The 24,684-nt window shown below is 38.5% G+C and overlaps 1 protein-coding gene across 1 annotated transcript in view; it reads left to right on the forward strand.

Moving 5' to 3' along the window:
* Positions 1-3,275: 3,275 nt before the first annotated feature.
* The window catches only part of LOC124135356 (sodium- and chloride-dependent glycine transporter 2-like), a 31,049-nt gene continuing 9,640 nt past the window's right edge, over positions 3,276-24,684 (forward strand). The window contains exons 1-6 of the mRNA XM_046500657.2: positions 3,276-3,360; positions 20,592-20,703; positions 21,509-21,582; positions 22,378-22,528; positions 22,935-23,066; positions 24,167-24,485. Coding sequence (XP_046356613.2) covers positions 21,529-21,582; positions 22,378-22,528; positions 22,935-23,066; positions 24,167-24,485 — 656 coding nt within the window. The 5' untranslated portion in view covers positions 3,276-3,360; positions 20,592-20,703; positions 21,509-21,528. The remainder of the gene's footprint in view (positions 3,361-20,591; positions 20,704-21,508; positions 21,583-22,377; positions 22,529-22,934; positions 23,067-24,166; positions 24,486-24,684) is intronic.

Below are 24,684 nucleotides of genomic sequence, written 5' to 3' on the forward strand. Positions count from 1 at the left end.
GGCTCAACAACTTTAACCGAGTTGTCTTATATCATTAACAATAGAGAAACAAGCCGACGAAAACGTGAGGTAGAGGTACGTGCCACTTAATAGATTAGTAATCACTTTTCTAGTTTCATGATTTCATAATTCAACATATTGTAATATTTATTTCCAGTAAACATTAATTTGATTGAAAAAAAATCGTTATGCATCATGCAAAGGAAGTCCTTTGCCTGAAAAGGAAATATATGACAATTATGAATTATTTGTACGTTCGTTGACTTTCTATGAAATCAGCAAAATATACCCATTCATCTTTATTTGGGATTTCTAAACTTCAAACGAATAGATATAAGGGGCGATACACTGCAGGGCCCAGAGGAAATACCACAAATACTTTTTTACTCACACCTATTCTGACATCAATCAAGAAAAAGTACAAATCAATTGCCGAGAATATATGAGTGGAGTTAATCACAAAGATTCACAATCTCAGACCAGAACAAAAGTGTCAAGATTACAAAAAATAACGTTTGATCTTCCACTCTTTACGCAACTATTTACATTCTCTAGGAATGTTTAATGAAATGTGTTCTTAAAAATTCCTTTTCCCTGTCACGAGATGAGACAAATATGATATTTCACGAGACACGTACACTATCCTATTTATTATTTATTTTATTAAGTAGATGTGTACCGGAAAATTACAAACCTTGAAAGGTAAATTCTCCCTACTTAACACGCAGGGACGTTTCACCTCCCCTGTAACTGCGACTTAAAAAGTAGTTCTCTGGTATCGATACACACTGGTCACATACCAAACGTGGCGCTTTGTGAAACGAACAGTCTCGATTTACAAGTTATATGAGACATTTTTGCAGTTTATAATGAAACGTTTTCAAGAGAATAACAAATTACAAGAAGCGATATCAACTCCATAAATGACCATCTGTCATTATGTTGCCTTGTCAATGTGGATAACGTAAAAAGGAAGTAAACAGCGTGTAGACGGGCAAGAAACTATCGATAAAGGGGAGATAATTTGCGGGTGTGGGGTTGGTGGGACAACTCTTATGAGACTTACAACTCAATAGTACCGTCTAAGTATTATGTTATGTAATGAAAATACACTGAAGTATATTAGAATTATTACTCTCACTGTATACGTGTCAAATATAGCACCACTTAGAAATTATGTTTTCTGAAAAAATAATTATTCAGCCCAGCAGAATAGCCTCTGTATATAACCGTTAATCTGTTTGCTTCTATTTCAATGTAACATTTGTTGATGTATCTTTTGGTGTATTTGGATTAAATAAAACCATCTCTTTGTTCATTAATTCATTCTTAGCCAATATTGTTTTTATTTTCCGCCTCCGTGAAGATCCGGGTTAGTTGTCTACAGAAACCCTTCCTTCTGGTAAGAGGCGACTAACAGAATCCGGTGGTAAGGTTCGCTGTCTTGGTTGACAGATGCTCATGATATCTACAACTGGATTGTCTCGTCCAGGCCCGGATATTTCCAGATTTCGTCATACAGCTGGTGAAGGTTGGTTCTATCTGAGAGTGACTTGTGTATGTAAGGTTGTTTTGAGCAGTACTGTATTCACACACAGTGTTGTGGAAGTAAGCAAGAATACACTGAGTGGAGTGGTGCACGAGTTGGTTCTCACAAACCATGTCGCGGTCTCGCATCCATTCATCACTGCAAAGCAAATCGTTGCGCCCATGATGACGGCCCCCATCTCCCCCTGTTTTAGGGAGATGTGTTTGAAAAGCATTTAATCTTTTTCATTGCTTCCAGGGTACCTCAGTTAGTAGATGTTTTCCATATTGATAAAATCCTAGCCACAATCATAAGAGCACAGTCCATTGTACGATCCCAATTATATCAGGACCATGTGTTTATGAATCACTATCAAATAGTGATGACACCAGGTGTTCGCGTATCCTGCCCCACTGGTGGCACCCGTTATAATGAGCCTGGTTCTGTTGTTGACAGGCCTCCGACAGCCTGGACGAACCTGGAAGCGTTTGGCGGACCCTGGCATGGTGAAAGGACACAACTCAAATAACATTCAAATATCTGAGCTGATTCCGCCCTTAATGAGTTTTAACATTTGGCTAAACAACGACAGAAAGTGTTGATGCCACAGTGTTTTGGTGCAATGAACTGTCATTTTAACACCTGAGTTCACCTTAAAATATAGTTACACTCACATTGTACATACCTCAATTGTATCTTTCGGATTGACAGATTTCAAAGACAATCTTTCAAAATATTCAGTTAGTGATGATACGTGTTTGTGAACAGGTAGAATGAAAAGGTTTTCACGGAAAACTCCCATGAACGGATTACGCGAAATGGTCTTGATGGATTACCTGGATGTGTTCGTCCTTTGTATGAGTTGACCTAAGTAATTCGACCTATTATCACATGTGATATAAATATTAAATAACTATTGAAGCAAAATATGCACACTGAAAACACTGATTAATTGTTCTCAGGAAGATAAATTCGTTGCTCCGTTAAACAGTCTTGCATAATGTATTGATGAACGGTGCATTTGAACACTCATCTATCTCTTGCAAATATTATCTTCAGACGCTTCGTAAATGGGAAACGAAAATAATAACTAGACTCTCAGTTTTTTAAGTAAATGAGCCTTTTACACATTATCAGGATCTATTCAGGGTACAATCTATATATATCTGTGTTAAAAGAATTGATCCAACATCTACATGTCATTCTAACTAAAATATCAAAATCAAGTGATATAGAAAGATATATTTAACACACGAAGAAAATGCTTTTAGAATATGTCAACTATTATGTGGCATAACTTAATTTATTAAATTAAGGTTTATTTCTAATGATTATTGTAGCAGTAAATGAGGCCCTTGTAAAGTATTGAGCTTATTGTTGCTGGTTTTATTCTTTTCTTTTCACAGTCCACAGCTCGTGACACAGAGAACCTCCCTTGGTGTTAATGTCCCAAACTCAATGTCCCAAATGCTTTACACATATGTTGGCCTACCAGAGCTCCGACGGGTTGTCTTACAGCCTCGTCTGCAGTTGTTGAAGGACGACATTTTCTTCCAGTCACTTCTAGGCAGACTTGTGGTCAAGGGAAAACAAATACATTGTCCTGCATTTACAGCATTAATTAAACAGTGTTTTTCCGCTGAACCTTTTATAGATTCCACTGTACATCAAAATACCCGGCAAGATCCCAGGATTTCCCGTCTAAATACTTCGCGTCAAGACATTCGAGTAACCTCCCTTGTGTCATTTCCTGTCCTCGCGAGCACACGACTGCAAACCCAAATGGCGGCAAAGATGTGGTTGCTTTTCGTCGATAGAACGAAAGATTCGAGGTAATTTCACAGCGTATCGAATGATGGAACTGTTGGAGATGTCATAAGCATGATTCAAAGAAAACAGCATTGTCAGTAGTGTAAAGGTTTCTGAAACTCTATCCGAGAATGTGGAAACGGTGTTTTGACAGACATGGGAACGCCAAGAGAAATTTCCCAATCATATAATGTAATTAATCAACCTTTCTGTGTAATGTACATACGTCTTACTGAAACTGCATCTACTTTAGTACTTTTACTCAAACATTGCTTCCTCACATTTGAGTAATTTAGGAGCTTTAGTTGCTTTCTATTAAAAGTGAGATTGGTCAGGTTGACTTTTCTCCTATGCCCAGTGTAAATGTTTTCTGGTAATGCCTGTCTCGTTATTACTTATCAATCCCTCTGTCTTCCCTATCATTCTTACATATATCAGCCCTCACTCGTTTATGCTATTGCTGCAGGTTCCACATCAAACACAAGTGATGTATGACATAAGTCTTCTTATCATGTGTGCTTGATTCATGAGAACAGCTTCATAGGTCTGGATTCGGAAAGTCAGACAGTGGTGTGCTAATGTTCAATGTAGTAGTTTTAATGTGACTTTTTTTAATTGTGTAAGTGTACTCACTTGATCTTGTTTTGTTTTATAGATCATTGATATATCTTCAAAACTTTTAGACGACCACCAACCGTGAAAAATGGATTGTTAATAAGGTCTTCAAATTGCTCCTGTGGTACCTAGACGCCCATTTACTTACAGATGACCAGCAGATGTATCATTCCGCCACTGTTCAGAAGCCTTGCGGGGCATTATGACCTGTACGCTTAAATTAAACAATCACCTTATTCATGTCACACACACAGTATGTATTCCCATGCACGCCAAGAATGTTTATCGGTCTCGTCATTTTTTGCCTGCTTTTATTTATAGAATTGTTTTTAATCAATCTATTGTAGATAAAACATGTTGTCGAAATTAATTATAAGGATTGACTGTCGAATTCACGACGTTTGCACATCGGCTTTTCGATTCATACCTCAATGAACCGAAAAGAATACAGTCAGTCCTTAATTATGTCGAGTTTCACTAACACCGGATACCGTTACTGTAAGTACAATCATTGGTGAAATACTTGTCTACGTTACCATTGAGTGTGTAAGGCTGCAGTTCCGTTTCTTCACACACAACACATACACACGCACACACACGCACGCACGCACGCACGCACACACACACACACCCCCACACACACTTATTCTGAAGTGTTTGGTACTATGTTGGATTTTTGGTTAAGTGTCCATCTAACATTCCTAAAATTAATGTCGCTATCTTAAACTACATACAAATGACAAGACAGCAGAGTACAGAAAACTAACAACAATGAATGAATTATATGTCCAGAGAAAAGAGATAAGAATAAACAATAAATATATTAACTCTTGATATGAAAGAATTGTGTAGCTACGTCACTTCTATGCATGATAATCTCAATCCCTTCACAAACATGTAACAATAGGATACGCCCACTATCCACGGACTACCCATTCCTGATTGAGTGATAGAAGAGTGGGTGGAACCCGAGTTGCTGTATTGTGTTGAACGTCGTCACTTTTTACATATCGTTGTCTATAGGTTTTTGTGATTAGTTTTTAGTTATTATCATTATTGGTGTATGCATTTGATTCGATATATTTTTAAGTTTGACGGTATAAACGCACACTGTGTCAATCCGCATAGTACTCTGATATGAATAATTCTACCATGAATTTGGCAAATACTTGATTCTGATTGGTAAATTAGAGGCTATTAAATCACAATAAACCCCCTCTGATTGAAACAGGTGGTTTAACGGCCTCTTTACCGCGTAAGGATATGCATGTGCACTTTGTGCTTGCACATAAAGATGGCGGAGCTCACGAATTCTGTATCAGTGGGAACTTTTGATATAGGAAGTTTTGCTGAAGTCTATCATGACCCTGCAAATGAATGGAGTGGCGATGATTTTGACATTATACTCTCCAATCTGGACGATTCTGGTGACAATAATAATACAAACATCTTCAGAAATATGTTTTGAAAAAATCAGTTGAACAAACACCAAAACGACATTTGTCGTCTGCTGCTCAGGCTATCATATTATTATGTAAACACATACCCTCCAAAAAGAATTTAAGATGAAATTGTGAAAGATAGCATTGTCTGTATTGATAGACGTGAAGGACACGCCGCCTGAAAGGCAAAAACTTGCCGCCGAGCGCCCCCTAATGAAGAAGTACCTGAATGCTCAGACAAAAATCAGTCTGGATCTGGGTAATATTTAATTTGTCAAAATAAAAAGACATTTAAATACATTTTGGGGAAGATGCTGTGAACTAAAATCGGTATGCTAGACATACATATTTTTTATGTGAATTATTAACAACAGATGCTCAGGTAGCGAGGCGTAGTGGTGTCGACAAGACAAGTTGCAGAGTCTGATCTTGACAACATATTCCTAGACGGAAGAGCTAAAAAAGTACCCTAAGGGCCACAAACTGGGGAAAAAATATTTTCAAACGTAAGATAGCCCAACAATAACAAATTTACATCAAAATTGATAAAAGCGTTTAAAAAACCCCTGAACATACCAGACAGACCTCTTAAAGTACCAACAACATCGTAATATATACACATGCACAAAAGTTAAGCGCCACCATATTCATAGTCTCTTGATTTCACGTGTGGGAATCAGAAATGCGAAATATGATGATGTATGACTGAATTAGGCTTCCATAGTTTCATGAACCCAAACTTGTACAGATACCACAAGGAAAGCGTACTTTACGTGTTGCTGCAGTTCCCCTACCCTATAAATAGTGAAATTCAAGTTTCAGACCCGTGGTTGCATTTTGCTCCTGTGTGAGATTCCCCTTCCAATAGAGGTTGAAAATATAGGCATAGGTCTGGTAGGCCAGGAAAGACCTCTAACAGAGAGGATAGACGTCTTTTCAGGATAGTCAGACGAAATCCATTTACCACTTCAACAGATTTAAGACTGCAGTGGATTACCCATCAGAGACTCTCGACGATGACCGTAAGGCGTCGCCCCAGAGAGCGGCTGGTTATAACGTCAGAAGACCAGTAAAACGTCCTCAACTGACTGAGAGGCCGTGCGGAATCGTCTGATATGGTGTCGTGCCCGTAATCGATGGAACTTGACCAACTGGAGAAGGATCCATTGGTCTGACGAGTGCCGAATGCTGCTACGAACTGTTGATGGCCGAATACGTGTTTAGAGGCAACGTAACACTCGTTCTGGAACATCCAGAAGACCTTAGCATGTGGCGGGGGGTCTGTCATGATATGGGGTTGTGTTTCCTTCGGCTGCAAACTTCCGCGGGTGACAATTCGTGGAAACCTGAATGGCCAACAATACCAAGATGCCGTTCTTCGTCCAGTGGTAGTCCCTCATTTTGACAACCATCCTCTTCAGACAAGACCTGTTTACATGGACGACAATGCTAGACCACACAGATCTCGGGCAGTTTTGGCTTATTTGCGTCAAGAAGCTATTGCCACTCCTCATTGGCCGGCCTGTAGTCTGGATCTTAATCCGATTGAGCATCTGTGGGACATTCTTGGCCGGAAAATCAGACATCGTGATCCCCCAGTTCAAAATCTCGCTGGACTTGAAGCCGCACTTCATGAAGAATGGATCCGTTTGCCTCAGAGAAGCATTCAACGACTTGTAATGAGTATGAGGCGTAGGGTTGAAGCTGTGGTCAATGTCCGTGGATCATACACACGTTACTGACGTTTCTGTCTTGCAATAGACTCTGCACTCCCTGGGGTGTCTATGTGACACCTGATATGGTCTGCTGATATCATGACAGTTACACGACAAAAAAAGGTTTTTCAATGTTTTCTAATCCTTCAATTTCTGGTCTTCGGTAAAATTCATTTCTGCTCATATTCTTTTGAAACACAAGATACACTTGCTTCATTAAGTGCCAAAAGTAACAGCTCACAAATATGGTGGTTGGCGCTTAACTTTTGTGCATGTGTATAGATAGTTTGCAATCTTAAAATGTATGCCTTACCTGTTTAAAAATTGCTTACTTGATCACATGAGTATTACCAGTATTTCCATTGTATTCAGAATGGCTTACACAACATGGTAAATCCGTGGAATTTGAGGGACTTCCAGCTGAGTAACTGTGCAAACTTTTAAAGCACTTTTATGCGGAGATTCGCAATGCGGATGACAAATATTATTCCAAGTCATCCTTCATAGGCAATTTACCGTCATATTCGCGCTCCTCCACATAATCGGAACATCAACATATTGCGGGAAAATGAATATCACTGCGAATAACCTGTTTCTCGGCATATTGCGTAAACTTAAAAAACTTGGCCTAGATAATGCTACGCACCACGATGCCATATCCCCAGGGGATTTCTCCAAGATTCGCGATTTTCAGTCAGTAGACAATCCTGAGAGTCTTCAGCAAGAAGTATGGTTTGACCTCACCCTAGGTTTCGGTCGAAGGGGTTGTGAAAACCAGAGGAAGTTGTCTGTCCATCGCTTAGCAGTTGAAACAGATGATGTAGGGGTAGAATATATAACCATGTCCCATTCAGAGGCCTACAAAAAACCCATCCAAGGGGGTTGCAGGATAAAGTGCAGGGAAAACCAGGATTTTATGCAACAGGGACCCAATCATGTCTGTTGGCAGCTTTCAAAAAATACCGTTCCAAACTAAATCCAAGTAACATGAAACCGATGGTACATGGTATATACTAAAACCCCTTGGTCAAAACACAATCACTCAGATGATGAAAGTAATTTCCACACTATCCAGCTTGAGCAAGGTGCATACGAACCACTGCGTCAGAGTCACAGCTGCCACTCTCCTCTCGCATGCCGGTGTTGAGGCGCGCGAAATTGTAAAATTAACAGGTCACAAAAATCAGCAGTCGTTGATGTCTTACAACACAGACCTCCTTCAGCCAAAAGCGGCAATACACGGGTATTTTCCAGGGTATCAGCGTGAACAATAATTCGAATAATCAGGTAAACATGTCACAACTGGAATGTCTGGTCCGTACCAACTCTCCAACTGCCATGTTACTATAAATAACTAATTCCGGGTGTGGTGCTTGATCGAGTGCTTTATGGCTGTAGAGTGAATGGGTGTATTCGAATTTTGTTTGAAGTTTTCAGTGAATTTTTTCAATGAGATAGTATTTGAAATATAAACATAAGATATGGTAATTTTAATAAATTAAAGCATTCTTCTATGTAATTGTCTTCTGTTATTTAAGTTGCTATTATAAGGAGCCTTCCACTCCTTTGGGAAAGTGAACCCATCTTCTTATATATGGAGTGTCCTGCTCACTCAACAAAACGTTGCACCTCAAAGAGTTCCAACTTAAACCGGTCATGGTAGAATGGCTACGCGTTCGGTTTCAAATTCAATTCAGTGCGATTAAGTCAACAGGTAACCTAGCTCTAAATTGAATACACAGTAGGTTTATCTCCTAATTAACTCATTATGTATATTTATATACTGAACAGTTTACTGGTATTAGCAGAAGTGAGAGTAGCTGTAACAGCTTTGCGATCACGACTTTGCTGGACGGACCAAATGTACTGACGTCTTTTTCCCCATTTCATTGTGCGATATCTTAACGGTAGAATTGCTATTTTAGTATTGCTTATACTATTTGACACGATTGTCAGATACGAAGCAATGAATGTAACATCGCTATCAACATGGTTGTGTAACTTGAACATATGTATTTATTATCACGACAATTTCCACAGGGTTAGTTTTGGTTGTTCTCTTTCTTCATGGCCCCGAGGGGACCCGGGGTAGAGTGTGTTCCCAGCACTCCAATGCTGCTCGTAAAAGGCGACCGAATTGGGCAAGCTATTTGCCACGGGTTTCGTCCCTGTGTCGGCAGAGGAAGGGGGTCTGGAGGGAGAGGACACCGGAACCGACAATAGTGTTCCTCAGTCCAACAAACCACTTTGGCCCTTACTTTGCCTTGGCTGGTGGTAGGATATGCCCGGTCTGATCAATCGGCTGGCCATGCCAAACCCCTTTGTTATTATTGTCTTACACAAGTTTGTCAAAATGTTGAAGTAATATATTTGGTCTTGGCCAAATGATGTTTTCTTAAATTCCAAAGGTGGAGGCTCATGAGCCAGTCTGGTGGATTCTAAACAAAAAAAACAACGGCAACTATCAGAATCTGATTCTGAACTTGATTCATATGATGATGAAACTGTGACAAGGTTATTGCATTCCGAAAGGGATACTTGGCCTCGGTTCCTTGTCATTGAAGCTAAGGGTGAGCGTACTCTAGCTACATATTCGCCATTTCTTTTGGAAAAGGTAAAGCTGGTGAGTTGAGGTGGGGTGAGGTGAGGTGAAATGGGGTTTAACGTCGCGTCCAAGATTATTGCACTTACACTACTGCCTAGAAGTTCATTCCCCTTACACGCATGGGCAACGCGTTACGCAACCCGTGTGCACCCCGTTGGTCACTCGTGTGGAACCCGTCCGCCACGCGTGTAACACCCGTGTGCACCCCGTTGGTCACTCGTGTGGAACCCGTCCGCCACGCGTGTAACACCCGTGTGCAACACGTTCGTCACTCGTGTGCAACGCGTGACACACTCATTACAGGGGGAACAAACTTTTGACCAAAGGAGGACCCGTGTTTAGCTGAACTTGGAGATGGTAACAAGGATATATTTTTTTTATTTCCTGACGAAAAATGTTGATACACATTTTATTATATGTACTTGCTGATGTCTCATTTTAAGATGTGATATGAGTACTGTTGTGGCTTCTACATGATGTTTTGCGATGGTGTTATGAGAAAAAATGATCCTGTTAAATGTAATCTCTATTCAAATGTTTTTTTGTGATTTGATATTAGTTCGACTTTCAGTGATAATGTTTATGAGGTTTGGCGGAGCATTGTTTTTATTGGACCATAATTGCTTTATGATGGTTTGGTCCCTTTGTCTCAGCTCCATAGCCGTGACGCTGGGAAAGGGCAGCATTTAATGAATGAGAGAAGGTTATATCATGGAGTATACACTTGAGGGAGAGGGTGCTACTAATTACCATAACACAGTAAGAGACCTGTAGACGTGAGCGCGGGGTTGTGTATAAGATGGCTGTGCATAATGGCCGCCAGGCGAGGTAAACATTGAGTGTTTTTATCACGGGCTTGTTGAATAAAATCTCAGAGCTACTGTCAATATATCTTCTACTTGATCCTACATACATCATTTTGGCATTTACAATATATATTTTTTCAACGTACATTAATGGTTTACTAGCCATATCTTTTAGAGTATTTGTCAATTGTGTTGAGCTTACAAGCAATAATTGTAATTTGTGGTGACATGTCAAATTAAAACATGAAGTCTCATTTAAAACATGAAGTAAGTACGATAGTAAATAATAATATTCAAATCGCATTAAAATACAATCATACATATGTAACCATAAAGCCTGTGTTCCACATTCAGAGCCAGGAGGAAAAATGATTAAACAAAGGGAAGAAACTTGCCCTTACTTATATGTAGAGACATCATCTGAATGTGACTATGTATGTAAATGTTACGATACTGTACTTATCTTCACGAATTATTAAAAAATGGGCATTAGGTTCACAGAGACGAAGGCTCTAGATACAATACAATATTAAATTTTTTGTGTGACAAAAATTATTTGATAATAAATTCAGTTATTGATATCTAAAAACTGATTTGCTATATTAATAAACATTTCATGATAAAAATCAAATCCAATTTGTGATATAAATTCATTCTTTGGTATCCATAAATGAATTATTGATATCATATAATGAATAAATAGTAATTATTTGATAATAAATTCAGTTATTGATATCTAAAAACCGATTTGCTTAATTTGTAATGTAAATTAATTCTTTTGTATCCATAAATTAATTATTGATATTACATAATGAATAAATAGTAATTATTTGATAAAAAATTCAGTTATTGTTATCTAAAAATGAATGAATAAATAGTAAAAAGGCAAATAGGGATAGTTAGTAACAAAAATAAACGATATACAACGAATATTTGCACAACTATCACAAAACCATTCGACACTGACACCGCATCAACCCCCGCGGTAGACTGGACACAGTTATGGGTGTTCCGTCGTTGATTATATGGTCACGGCACATGAAGATTTATATCGTTTTTCTAATTTCAATGTCTTGAAAATGTCATCTTGTGTGAATGGAAGTAGTGCCCCTGATGTTATTCCGGACCACTCTGTCTTATTGTGTGATTTTTCGATTCCTTATAACCGTGATGATACAAACGAAACTCATTCACATAATTCACCACCTGCTTTTAAACGATATAATTTGAAGAATTTCCCCAATGACTTTTTGGCAAGCGAAGATGTCCTGACAAGTATTAATAATACTATTACGAATATCGAGTTTCATCTTTCTTCCCAAAATGACATAAATGCTGCTTATAATGAATTTTTGACATGTTTATATACTTAACTAGATAATAAGGTTGGTACCTTAAAAGACAAAAAAACAACCACAAGAGGTAAATCATTATAAACCATACTGGAATGACGAACTACAGTCATTGTGGCATATTGTTAAAGACTGTGAGCGTAAGTGGTTAAAATGCAGATCTCCTGTTCTAAAGAAATCGTCGAAACATAAGCATCGTAATGAAAGGAAATCCTTTGATAAGCTGTTGAGAAAATCAAAACGGTTATTTAAGTTGCAGGAACAACAGCGGCTGATGGATAAGTACCAGCATAAGGATTCCCGCGAGTTTTGGAAATCCATTGGTAAACTCGGTATTGCAAACGATAGGCGTGGCTCAATACTCTGGGAGGTAACTCTAAATTGGTTTGTTGCTACGGATAGAAAAGTTGTTCTGGAGAAATGGAAAACTGATTATTGCTCATTGTTTAATGCAGATCCTACTGACTCGTTTGATGAATTATTTTATGAAAATATTTTATATGATGTAAATAGCACCTCTACTGACCCACAGCAATATGACGTTAGCAGTCTGAATGCATCTGTAACACGGGAGGAGGTAGGTAATGTTATTAACCGTACTAAGCTTGGTAAGTCCCCTGGTATTGATCAAATCCCAGCTGAAGCATTGAAAAATAACACATGTGTTGCTCTATTGTTTATCTGTTGTATGTATATGTGGGCAGTGAATGTTTGGTTTATGTTGTGTGTATACGTTGGTAATGAATGTATGGTTTATGTTGTGTGTATACGTGGGTAGTGAATGTATGGTTTATGTTGTGTGTATACGTGGGTAGTGAATGTTTGGTTTATGTTGTGTGTATACGTGGGTAGTGAATGTTTGGTTTATGTTGTGTGAATACGTTGGTAATGAATGTATGGTTTATGTTGTGTGTATACGTGGGTAGTGAATGTATGGTTTATGTTGTGTGTATACGTGGGTAGTGAATGTTTGGTTTATGTTGTGTGTATACGTTGGTAGTGAATGTATGGTTTATGTTGTGTGTATACGTAGGCAGTGAATGTATGGTTTATGTTGTGTGTATGTGTGGGTAGTAAATGTATGGTCTATGTTGTGTGTATGTGGGTAGTGAATGTATGGTTTATGTTGTGTGCATATGTAGGCAGTGAATGTATGGTTTATGTTGTGTGTATGTGTGGGTAGTAAATGTATTGTCTATGTTGTGTGTATGTGGGTAGTGAATGTATGGTCTATGTTGTGTGTATGTGGGTAGTGAATGTATGGTTTATGTTGTGTATATGTATGGGTAGTGAATGTATGGTTTATGTTGTGTGTATGTGTGGGTAGTAAATGTATGGTCTATGTTGTGTGTATGTGGGTAGTGAATGTATGGTTTATGTTGTGTATATGTATGGGTAGTGAATGTATGGTTTATGTTGTGTGTATGCGTGGGTAGGGAATGTATGATTTATGCAGTTTTTATGGATCCTTGTGTTGCATGTTGTTTGTATATTATACTTATGCAATTATGTTTTTAAAATGGACGTGTCTCGTAGGCGAACTTGGCAGGATGTTGTTTTTTTAAATAAATTTATTTAACCAATACGTCTCAACTTCTGCAAAATAGTGTTTAAAAAGGAACACGAAAATGACCTATCCCCGTTAGCTGTTTACTTTGTGCTCTCTGTATATCCCACCTCCGTCTGCTCTTTGACAGTCTGACCTTCAGAATCTATATATCAGCTTCCTAAGCTCTGCAACATCATGGGTGATGTAAATGGGCATAGCCCTCTATAGGGAAGTACAAGAACCAACAATAAGGGGAAAGTCATTGAAGATTTTATTTCTGATGATAATTTATGTGTATTTACACCCTGCCACTGGAACTTAATCTGTCCTTGATCTGTCCCTCACAGATTCAGATGTTTACAAAGAATTCGAATGGTCTGTGCATGATGACCTTTGTTGCAGGTCTACTGTCCTAGAAGCTGTAAAACCGGACGATGATCCACCTTCTTCACGGTGGAATTTTACAAAGGCCAATGGGTCTTGTATGAAATATTTTGTGTTTAAAAGACGTGACAATTTCAAAAATGTACCAGATCCCATCTAAATGAAATTGCTGATCAAACAATTCCCAAGTCCTCTACAAATCCTCATATTCGTAAACCATGGTTTGACAATGAATGCAGTCAATCAAGAAAGTGTAGAAAAGAAAGCGGAAACCTACAGTTCATAACCTGAATAATGTTAAAATTACTAGTGCCAAGGCACGACGTGCTCAGCAAAATAAGCGGCAGTCATGGAGGAACTATGTCTCCACAATTAATTCAAACACTCCTATATATAATGTGTGGAACTTGGTAACAATATTAAAGGCAAAGGTTCAAACTCTTCTATACACCAACGTAAAGATGGTGACAGACTGTTAAATCTGACATCGCAAATAAACTTGGTGACACTCTTGCCAAACATTCTTCATCATAATGTTCCTGTGTTTCAAAGATATCAGAAACAACAGGGAAAAAAAAGTAACGTTTGCATCTAATAACGATGAAGATTATATTGAAGTATTTTCATTGTATGAGCTATATATACCGGTCTTGAGAAAGCTCATAATACTGCATCAGGTTATGATGTATTGAAGCATTTGCCTGAATCATTATCTTAAGTCTTTAAGTATATTTGACCACATATGGACTTGAGGGAATTTTCCTCCTTTGTGGCAAAATGCCATTGTAGTCCCAATACCCAAACCTGGCCAGGATCATACAGATTCCACAAATTACCGCCATGGAACGAATGGTGAATAATAGACAAGTTTGTTATTTGGAAACCAATAATCTTATTACATATATTCAATGTTGTTTCCGTAAAAATAGAAGTACTATTGATCATTTAGTACGATAAGAATCCTTTGTGAAAATGCTTTTGTCATCAAACAACACTTAGTGTAAAAAAAATTCGACTTTGAGAAAGCCTAAGATACTACCTGAAAGCATGGCTTTTTCCTGGATTCACATGATTTTGGTTTTAGGCGTCGTTTACCTCTTTTTATATCACAGTTTTTAGCAGACAGACAATTTCAAGCCTGAGTGGGTTCCACCCTGTCTGACCATTATAATCAGGATGAGGGTGTCCAATAGGGCAGTATTGTATATTCACATTATTCAATATTAACATCAATAGTATGTCAAAGGTTTTAAGTGATTATGTAGATGGATCACTTTTCGTGGATGATTGTAATACTTTTTGTTGTGGTAAAAATATGCATGGAACAGCGAGGCAGTTACAAATCTTCTTCAGGTTTAGACTTATTGAATCAAAAACCAGTTGTACACATTTCTGTTCTTTGGACTTATCTGTGATAGCCGTTTTACCTTCTTACCGCATTTTGAATACCTCAAAGCCAAATACCTGAAGGCTCTTGATCAGTTGAAGATCGTTTCTTATTCAAAGTAGGGAGGGGATCAGGCAATCCTCTTGCACTTGTACAGGTCACTGATCCGCTGTATATTTGATTACGTCTCCATTGTCTATGATGGAGCATAGATACTATTCATCATGAGTGAGTGAGTTGGGTTTAACGCCGCTTGTAACAGTATTCCAGTGATATCGCGGCGTGTCAGCTTAATGTGGAAGGAAAGCCCGAAGTGATGCAGGTTTCAGATGTTTACCACTTCGGTGAAACCCACGAGCACGGATATGGTGCTGACAAACCTAGAAACATAATCGGGGCGAACCGGGATTCGAACCCACAATCATAGGTTTCTAGCGTGCCCAGTGGACGCAACTCTGCACAGCGAATCGCAGCGCCTTAGGCCACTGGGCCACCCGTGGCCCCTATTCATCATGAAGGCCTGATACTTTGCACTGGAGCCTTTGGGACTTCTCCTATTCATATTCTGTACGTGGAGGCGGATGAGCCATCCCTGAAACAACACCGTCTGAAAGTATCCATACAAGACATCACCAAATGATATTCTACTAAGTCAAATCTAGCTTTTTATCCTCTCTGCGAAGATATTTACAAGAAGGAATCATTTCTTGTTCCACCACTCGGAATCAGAATAAAATCGGTCATTTCTGCTTCTAATATCAAACTTCAAGATATAACTCTCAATCGACTTTTTCCATCGTCCCCTTGGCAAATTGTAATGCCTGGGATAGACCTACTACTAACAAACCTGAAGAAATCAGATACCAACGAACTAATTCAACAACGAGAATACAATCAGTGACACTTATGAATCTATGTTTACAGATGGATCCAAGGATGGTGGCGCAGCTGCAAGTGCCACTATCATTGGATCCAGAACAATATCTTCAAGATTACCAGATAAGAGTTTCATATTCTCTGCAGAAGCAAATGTCATTTAAACAGGTCTACAATATATGAGGGGCGGTCGGGTAGCCTAGTGGTTAAAGCGTTCGCTCGTCACGCCGAAGACCCGGGTTCGAATCCCGACATGGGTACAATGCGTGAAGCCAATTTCTGGTGTCCCCCGCCGTGATATTGCTGGAATATTTCTAAAAGCGCCGTAAAACCATACTCGCTCACTCACTACAATATATGAATAGCCACTCTAAACATAAACAGTTAATATTTTTTTCAGATTCTCTTTCGTGCCTCCAGGCTATTAAAAACATGTGTTTGCACACATTCACTTTTAATCGAAATTGTTTAATGAGCCTGCTCCAATACGACATCGGTTTTCGTTGATTACCGAGCCATGTTGAAATCAATGACTGATAATGCAGCTAAAGCTGCACTCAACAAATGTGTGACACCACTCCTGTCCTATACAGTGAGAATATACCTGTGATCAGATGTCAAGGATCTTGTGCAAAAGATTACATCAAATTAAAACATCTATCGGTTACGCTATTGGTCACGGTAAATATGGTCTTGAATATTTATTGAAAGGTGGGGAACCTCCGTTTGTATTCTTTGTAAGGAAAGAAACACAGTCAAGCATGTCCTGCTTGACGGTATTCATTTTTCCATCACATGGGATAAATGTTTCCTGAGCCCTAAATGTAGGCAACAATACCTGTCTAAACAGGGTATTTGAAAATGGTCATTAAGTACAAAGTGCTGTCTTCCGTGAAAGCAATCAGCATATAAGGATTATTACTATCCTATACGTGCAGCAACCTGATCTCTCATTACAGTATATATGAATACCCTAAACATGTTCCTACCTGATCTCATTGCTGTTATACTATATTTTATTATTTTTTGTATATGGGGCACTGGCCGCCAATACAGAAAAAAAAGAATTGAATTAAATAATTCGATTCGACAAAGAAGATGTACATATGTCTAGATTACTTTTTGTCACACGTGATTAAGTCCAATCTTAGCTTTCATCTAGGGGGGGGACATGGCTATTAATCCTCATGTGCGTCAACTTGTGTCCGTCACAACTGTATACAAACCAAGTGAATTACGAGTGCTGGTCAAAAGTTTCTAAGCCTCACCAACGTTCAATTATCGGCCATACCAAAGTGAACTAGTCAATGAAGTACATTGATTGAGTAGTTCATTGTAAGTGTATTTGGTCTGTTGAGGCCGTTTGTATATTAGTGACTGCCAGTTTAACGGGATAGGGGTCCAAATGGACACAAAAATGGAAAAGAACGAGTAGAGAGCAGTCGTCAAGTTTTTGACTTCAGAGAAAAGTACTCACCAAGAAATTCCTAACCGCATGTCACAAGTGTGTGGGGGTGGTTGGGTGGCCTAGTGGTAAAAGCATTCGTTCGTCACGCCGAAGACCTGGGTTCGATTCCTCACATGGGTACAATGTGTGAAGCCCATTTCTGGTGTCCGCCACCGTGATATTGCTGAAATATTGCTAAAAGCAATTCTCACTCGCTCACTTACAAGTGTATGGGGAAAGTGCCCTAGCTGTTCCGATGTTAAATGTAAGGCAGATACATGTATGTTTAAGGCTGGGAGAACAAGCCCTGATGATGACCCTAGGTCTGGACGTCCCTCAACTTCCATCAACTACCCCCACTCAGACACATAGAAACTGATATCTCAGAGAAAAAAAATAATTAAACTTGTTCATTTATATTTTATTCAATTCACATTGATAGGATCAGTCGACATGCATGCGGGAAACGATCGCACGATGCTGGAAATAGAATAATTACCAAATAGACAAATAGCATATGTCTGCAACAGACTGACGTGTTTTTCAAATAATTATACATAAATATATATTATACACCAGTCTGCAACAGACTGACGTGTTTTTTCAAATAATTCTTAAGCATTTACATTTACATAATTTTAATTGCAAACTTACCATAACATTTGAAACTGAATGTTTGTTTATTAACGGATTGTGCATGACCGTGGTTTATTAAAATAACAATACAAAATTCTTTTTGTATTCATGATTGTTTCATTATACGTTATATTTATATGGTATATTGTATAATCATATTTACTCATAGAATACCGTAGTATCCCCCAAAACACTAAAGTAAAGGAAATTAAATATATGGCTTACACATTTGGAGCACTGAATATTAGTCCCTCTGTCTGAAGCCAATTCATTCAAATAACGCCCATAACATTTGGATGAGACCCATCATATAACGGTACATGTCAAGATAACCTGGCAAACTGGTCATTGTAAGTGAGAGTATAATCACAATATAAGCACTTTTAAGGTTATTGATGAACCCCTCACTGTAATGTTTGAATCCATTGTTCAACTCCCCGCGCTCTTGGAGTTACTTTGAACAAAATCCTCGATGAAGGCGAACGAGATATGCAGGACGAAACGTTTGCTGAGTTCAAGCCCGTGTAGCGCCGTAATTTCCGGCCACCTTCTTCTTGTTTAACTCAGCGGCGAAGCTGACAGGTGTCACTTGATGGTTGTTTTAAAATAAATAGGAGGTATTAGATGAACACGATTGTGTAGTCTATGGTTTGTTTAGCAAGAGCCAATAGGTTGAAATAAGTGACATTCATATTTCATGCGATATCGAGCTGTGATTCGAACCGAGTGCAAAATTTTGAATAAGGACCAAGATGGCGGGTGTCACTCCTTGTCTATATGTATATAGAGGAGTGTGATTTTTTTCTATACGAAGACATTATGCTATACAGGCTATCGTCGAGTTCCTGTGGTTATACTGTTTTTGAGCAGACTACTGCTTGTTTTATCCCCTTAAAGCCGGACGCCAGGCTGTGTAACAAGTACCATATATTCACTTATTTTGATAGAACGCGACCGGGGATGGCACCAGTCCGCAGTTATAATGACAAATTTAGAAAAAAATGTTGTTGTTTTTATGATGAGGGAAGCAAGAATATAAGATAATAATATCTACATGCGACAGGAAATTAAATTTTAACGTAAACCACATTGAAGAAATGAAACGCAATACACTTTTCTACCTCCAAGCCACTCCTAAAACTGATAGCAATTAAATGTTATGCCTCAATAAAGTGTGGGGTGACAAATATCCACCCTACACAGAAAACACAACCACATGTGGTATTGGTCGATGCACTGACATATGTTATTTAAGACCTCATCTCGTGAGTTTATACCATATTAATTTTAAATATAATAATTGCAATCTTCCAATCCTACTTATGTCAATGCATTTTAGGAGCGAATAACTATTACTGCACGCTGTATAACAAAAACATGAAACGAATTATCTTATTTACACACTTTCGTAATTTATGAGTGAGTGAGTTTGGTTTTACGCCGCTTTTAACAGTATTCCAGTGATATCGCGGCGTGTCAGCTTAATGTGGGAGGAAAGCCCCAAGTGATGCAGGTCTCAGACGTTTACCACTTCGGTGAAACCCACGAGCACGGGTATGGTGCTGACAAACCTAGAAACATAATCGGGGCGAACCGGGATTCGAACCCACAATCATAGGCTTCTGGCGTGCCCAAGTGACGCAACTCTGCACAGCGAATCGCGGCGCCTTAGACGACTGGGCCACCCGTACCCCCTTTCGTAATATATGTGCATTGCTACTTGAATTGTGGTTTAATTTGAAACCCGTGTAAATGTGTGTATACTTGGCGGTCACATTATACATATATTTCAAGCTTTGTCTTATGGACCTCAGATTACACAAGAGAGATACACAACTTAGTTAAAACAATGACTGAGACATCACATCACTTGCTTGATAACTGTGTTGGTATCTACGTCGCAGTCATTGTAAAAAAGAAGTTACATATCCATGGAACTAAATCCCCTGTTCTTCATTGCAGCCTCTAAATGTCACAAAAATAAGTTACTCAGATTACACGTTCAATACCAGGCATTATTACTTTGGGAAAATACCGTTCCTTCGTGCGACATCTGACACCCGCGGCTCGAATGACACATAGAATATGTATACCGGCTGGTAATAATTATGCACAAGCTGTGTTGCAGCTTGATCGTTATGAAATAGACATGGATTTTGATTTGACATTTGTCTCCAAAAGTTGTTGGAAACTATCCTGCAAATGCGAAAGTTGTCAGTTTTGTAATATTATGTACAGCCTTTCAAAACTTGCCCTCTAAGTCTTTTTCAAGTTGTTCATGGTTCAGGTTGATCAATAGCAATATCACAATGGCCTCATTGTGAACGCATGGTTAGCAAGGCAGTCATGTTGAAACGGGGAACATTTGCTGGCAAGGTAAGAATGAATTGAACAGTGGAATACTAATTTGTGTTTGATCTTTATGAAGATTTTTTTCAAGTTTCAGTTTGTTTGTCGTGTGCAACAGAGAGGGGAGGTAATTCACACCTGACGTATTCACTTTGGTTTTACAACTGGCGATAGAAGTCGAGTGTTCGGGATCTACAAACTGGGTATGTGGGTTTCCTTTCCTCCCAGGGGGTGTATTTAAGAATGTGTAACTTACATGGGTTATTGTCTTACTACAGTAAACTACGGTTATAACGAACTCAAAGGGACCACTAAATTTAGTTCGTTATAACCGTAGTTTGTTAAAAGCATATTGACAGCATATATACAGAAAAAGGAAGGGACCAAAAACAATTTGTTATATCCATCAGTTCGTTATAAGCATGTTCGTTATAAACGTAGTTTACTGTATAAATAATCTTTGAATCCATGTAGCATAAATTCAACCATCTGTAGATTTCCCTAGGTTCATAAAATATTGAAATAGTTGGTGTCAGGACTGTATCTAGTCATATGAATTCTGCTGAGCTCCGTTGGTTTGCATGTATACTGATACGGACAATCAATAGTGCATCCTATTTCAATCTTGTGAATAGTGCAAACTGCACATACACAATCTACCTATTCTACCCATGGACTCAATGAATACACAGTTAATTTTGCATTGTCATATTGTGGGTGTGTTTCAGCTAACTGTTTTAAATGAACAAAAATACCTTTACTGGTTGTGTTTCCAAAATATATTCCAGAAAGGGAATGTATTGATTCAGGACATCTATTCAGTACCTTCGCCGAGATACTGAACACTGAACATTACATTATAATTTATATATATATATATATATATATATATATATTTATCATATTACTCACAAACGCCAATATACAAAAGCAAATTTATGTTTCACCAACCATGTTTTGCCTACTGAGATAAGTATTAAGTATTGTGATGTCCGTCTTTGTCTGTAGATAACCCCTTCGCAAGAGGTATGGACATTGAAACGGAAGAGACGTGTTTGTCCACCGTTGTCTACAGTGACACAGTAAGATGCTACTTACTTTCCGCAGTGCAGATCATTGATATTGTTGCATACTTTGTATAACGTGGTCACGTTTGTCGTTCGTGGTTCTATAGATATATAGACAGGGGCACAAGAGAATATGCCCAGGTTTTTTTTTATGTCATTGGAAATTGAAAGAACTGTTGTTAAATTTGATTATGTAAAAAGTAATCTGTGGTAATATTGTGTAAAAATAAATTGGCCCAATGAACCACTGTGGTAGGACATGAAGTTGAAACCACATGACCTCGGTCATGTTTGAAATGTACATTTGTGCTGAAATAAGCACAGATTAGTTCTGTTTAAAGATAAGATATCTAGGATACACATCAGCAGTTGTGTATTATGCGAAATTATTATCTTTTTAAATTCTGAAAGTTTTAAATCAAATTATATTTTGAAAGATGAAAAGTATAGTTGAGTACTGACTAAGCGCCAGTACAGTTCATTGTTTTAATACTCAAGGTATTTTCAATTGAAAATGAAACATATGATGAAATTAACTGCGAGGTATAGCATCATGTTCAACATACCACGTTTGGTACAAGATATTAAAAACCTTTTCCAATGTGAAATAGTCTAGCTGTACACACAGACCCGTCTCTGATCAAGCGTTTGCTCGTCATGAGGATAGCCCGAGTTCGATTCCTTACATGAGGTAATAGCTACATTTTAGGTGTCCCCGTTGAGATGTGGCTAGACTATTGTTAAAAGCAGCTAAAACCATACTTACTCTGACAAACTTCAGTAAGATGTCCCAATGCAATATCTTTACAGGCAGAAAACACAAATCCAAATCTCGAAAACGGGAATGTGACGAAACCTCAATGGTCAAACAGATTCCAGTCGATCATTGCTGTTCTTGGCTTCTCAGTGGGACTTGGCAACCTGTTGAGGTTCCCGTATGTTTGTCAAAAGAATGGAGGTGGTAGGTATCAGGTCATCATTTGGATTGTTCCTTTTAAGTGATGGCTGCATCATATGCAGTTTCCCATTTGCGCTACATAAGTTTATCATAAAGCTACCACTAGTTCAGATTTCTTTTGTCCCTTCGTTGTAGTGCTGGAGGCATGCTTAAATGGCGTAAAAACCTACTCGTTCGATCATAAACATCATGATAGCCATACCATAAGCATTCCATGTTTGTATTCCATCTGAATGTAATATGTAGAATGCAAGCTATCGTAACATGAGACTCACTTAATATTTAACCAGCTGTTGTATCACAGCTTTTAACATGGATATGTTCGTGATGCTTCTCTCACTTCAATTACAAATGAAATATGGCAATTTATTAAATTTTTGTAAGCTTTTGTATCCCTATTTCTACACAGGAGCGTTCCTGATTCCTTATGTCATCTCTACTACACTGATAGCTATCCCTCTCTTCATCCTGGAGGTTGCCATTGGTCAGTTTTCTGGCAAAGGCCCCATCAAGGTTTGGGCAATATGTCCGCTCATGAAAGGTAATGACACTCCTACATCTTGGATAAGGCTTTTGTGACTACTAATGTAAGATCTGGCCCAAGAACGGAAATATATTACAACTTGTTTATGACCCACAAACATGGTGCTAAGAAACCTAGAAACATAATCAGAGTGAATCTGCGATTCGAACCCACGATCATAGGTTTCTGGCGCATCTAAGGGACGCAACTCTTCACACTGAATTGCTGCAACCGTGCATTCATGTCAGAACGGCCTAGGTATATGGCGGTATTACACTTTCTGTTTCATATGTTCATTTTCATAATGTTATGCTTTATGGGATATAGCGGTAACCACAAGAAACACATTTAGAAATATTTCTGACACAAGAACGTGATACATAATATTCATAATTTATGTAGCTACTGAACGGTATGAAAAGAGTATGTATTTGATGTATTATTCGCCGAAATGTAACTATGTATACAAAACTGATGAAATTACAGTCTAGAGCATATGAATACATAGGAGTCAATTGTTTGCATCATGTCAGTCTGAAAGTTGTAAGCGTGGGTCACGTATCAGTTCGCTGGACGATTTGTCTTCTTCTTTGACAATGTTTAACCTATTTATAAAGCGCCAATAATTCAGGACAAAATGAAACGTTGAATATCATCAAGAAGTATGCCGTTGTGGTCATTTTAGTCCAAGGGCGGGTGCTCTTATTTAAAACGTGAAGGACAAGGTCGGAAACATTAACTTCCTGATTTGCCTAATTTTTGTAATATGTTGAGAATAAATCATTGATGTTCTCAAAAATTGCATTATTCAGGGAAATCATCTGGGCAATTTCTGAACCAAGGTATCAATGGACAAGAAGTCTTTGATAGCTAGTTGGAAGCTAGAAGTTGGAAGAACATGAATACATGACACCTTTCGTGGATAACAACTTCTTGTATTCCTTGTAACGATGTTTAATGGTTATTTCCTGATGGAGGGGCAAGAAGTAGCACTGAAACGTCGTAACAAAGTTGTTATCCATAAGAAGTGTCATGCATCATGGGACAGTATATCACTGATTAACTCAACAATCCGTCTGTGATATTTTACGTTACAGTTTCACATTCCACATTTCTAGGTATTGGCGCCTGCATCCTGTCAATTTCGTGTATGGTCATCCCCTGCTACGGCGTGGTGTTTGCCTGGACCCTCTACTACATCTACAACTCCTTCTCCACCGTCCTGCCCTGGACAACCTGTGGCAACTCATGGAACACACCGCGATGTATTGCTGTAGGCGACACACGACGAAACAGCTCCATGTATGCACAGTTAAAACCTGTTCAAGCCATCAACACTACAGAATATCGACATGACGGAATTGGTTATAAGAATATTAACACAACCGAAAGGGTATCAAATGCGTTCGATCATACCTCAACTGAACAGTTTTTTCAGTGAGTATATTAACAATATTATGTACATTCAGGCAGGGCATGAGTCCGTGTTCATGCAATGCTTGCCCTTTATTATGATACACACATTCAGGCAGAAAAAGAGCTAATACTCACTAAATACTGACAATGTTTTCAGTTAGTGATTCATCAACTCATGCTTATGATTTAGTCTGAATACAATGGAGCGCGGACCAGGGCC

The sequence above is a fragment of the Haliotis rufescens genome, unplaced genomic scaffold, assembly GCF_023055435.1.
Source record: "Haliotis rufescens isolate VD_foot unplaced genomic scaffold, xgHalRufe1.0.p SCAF_19, whole genome shotgun sequence".
Lineage (NCBI taxonomy): Eukaryota > Metazoa > Mollusca > Gastropoda > Lepetellida > Haliotidae > Haliotis > Haliotis rufescens.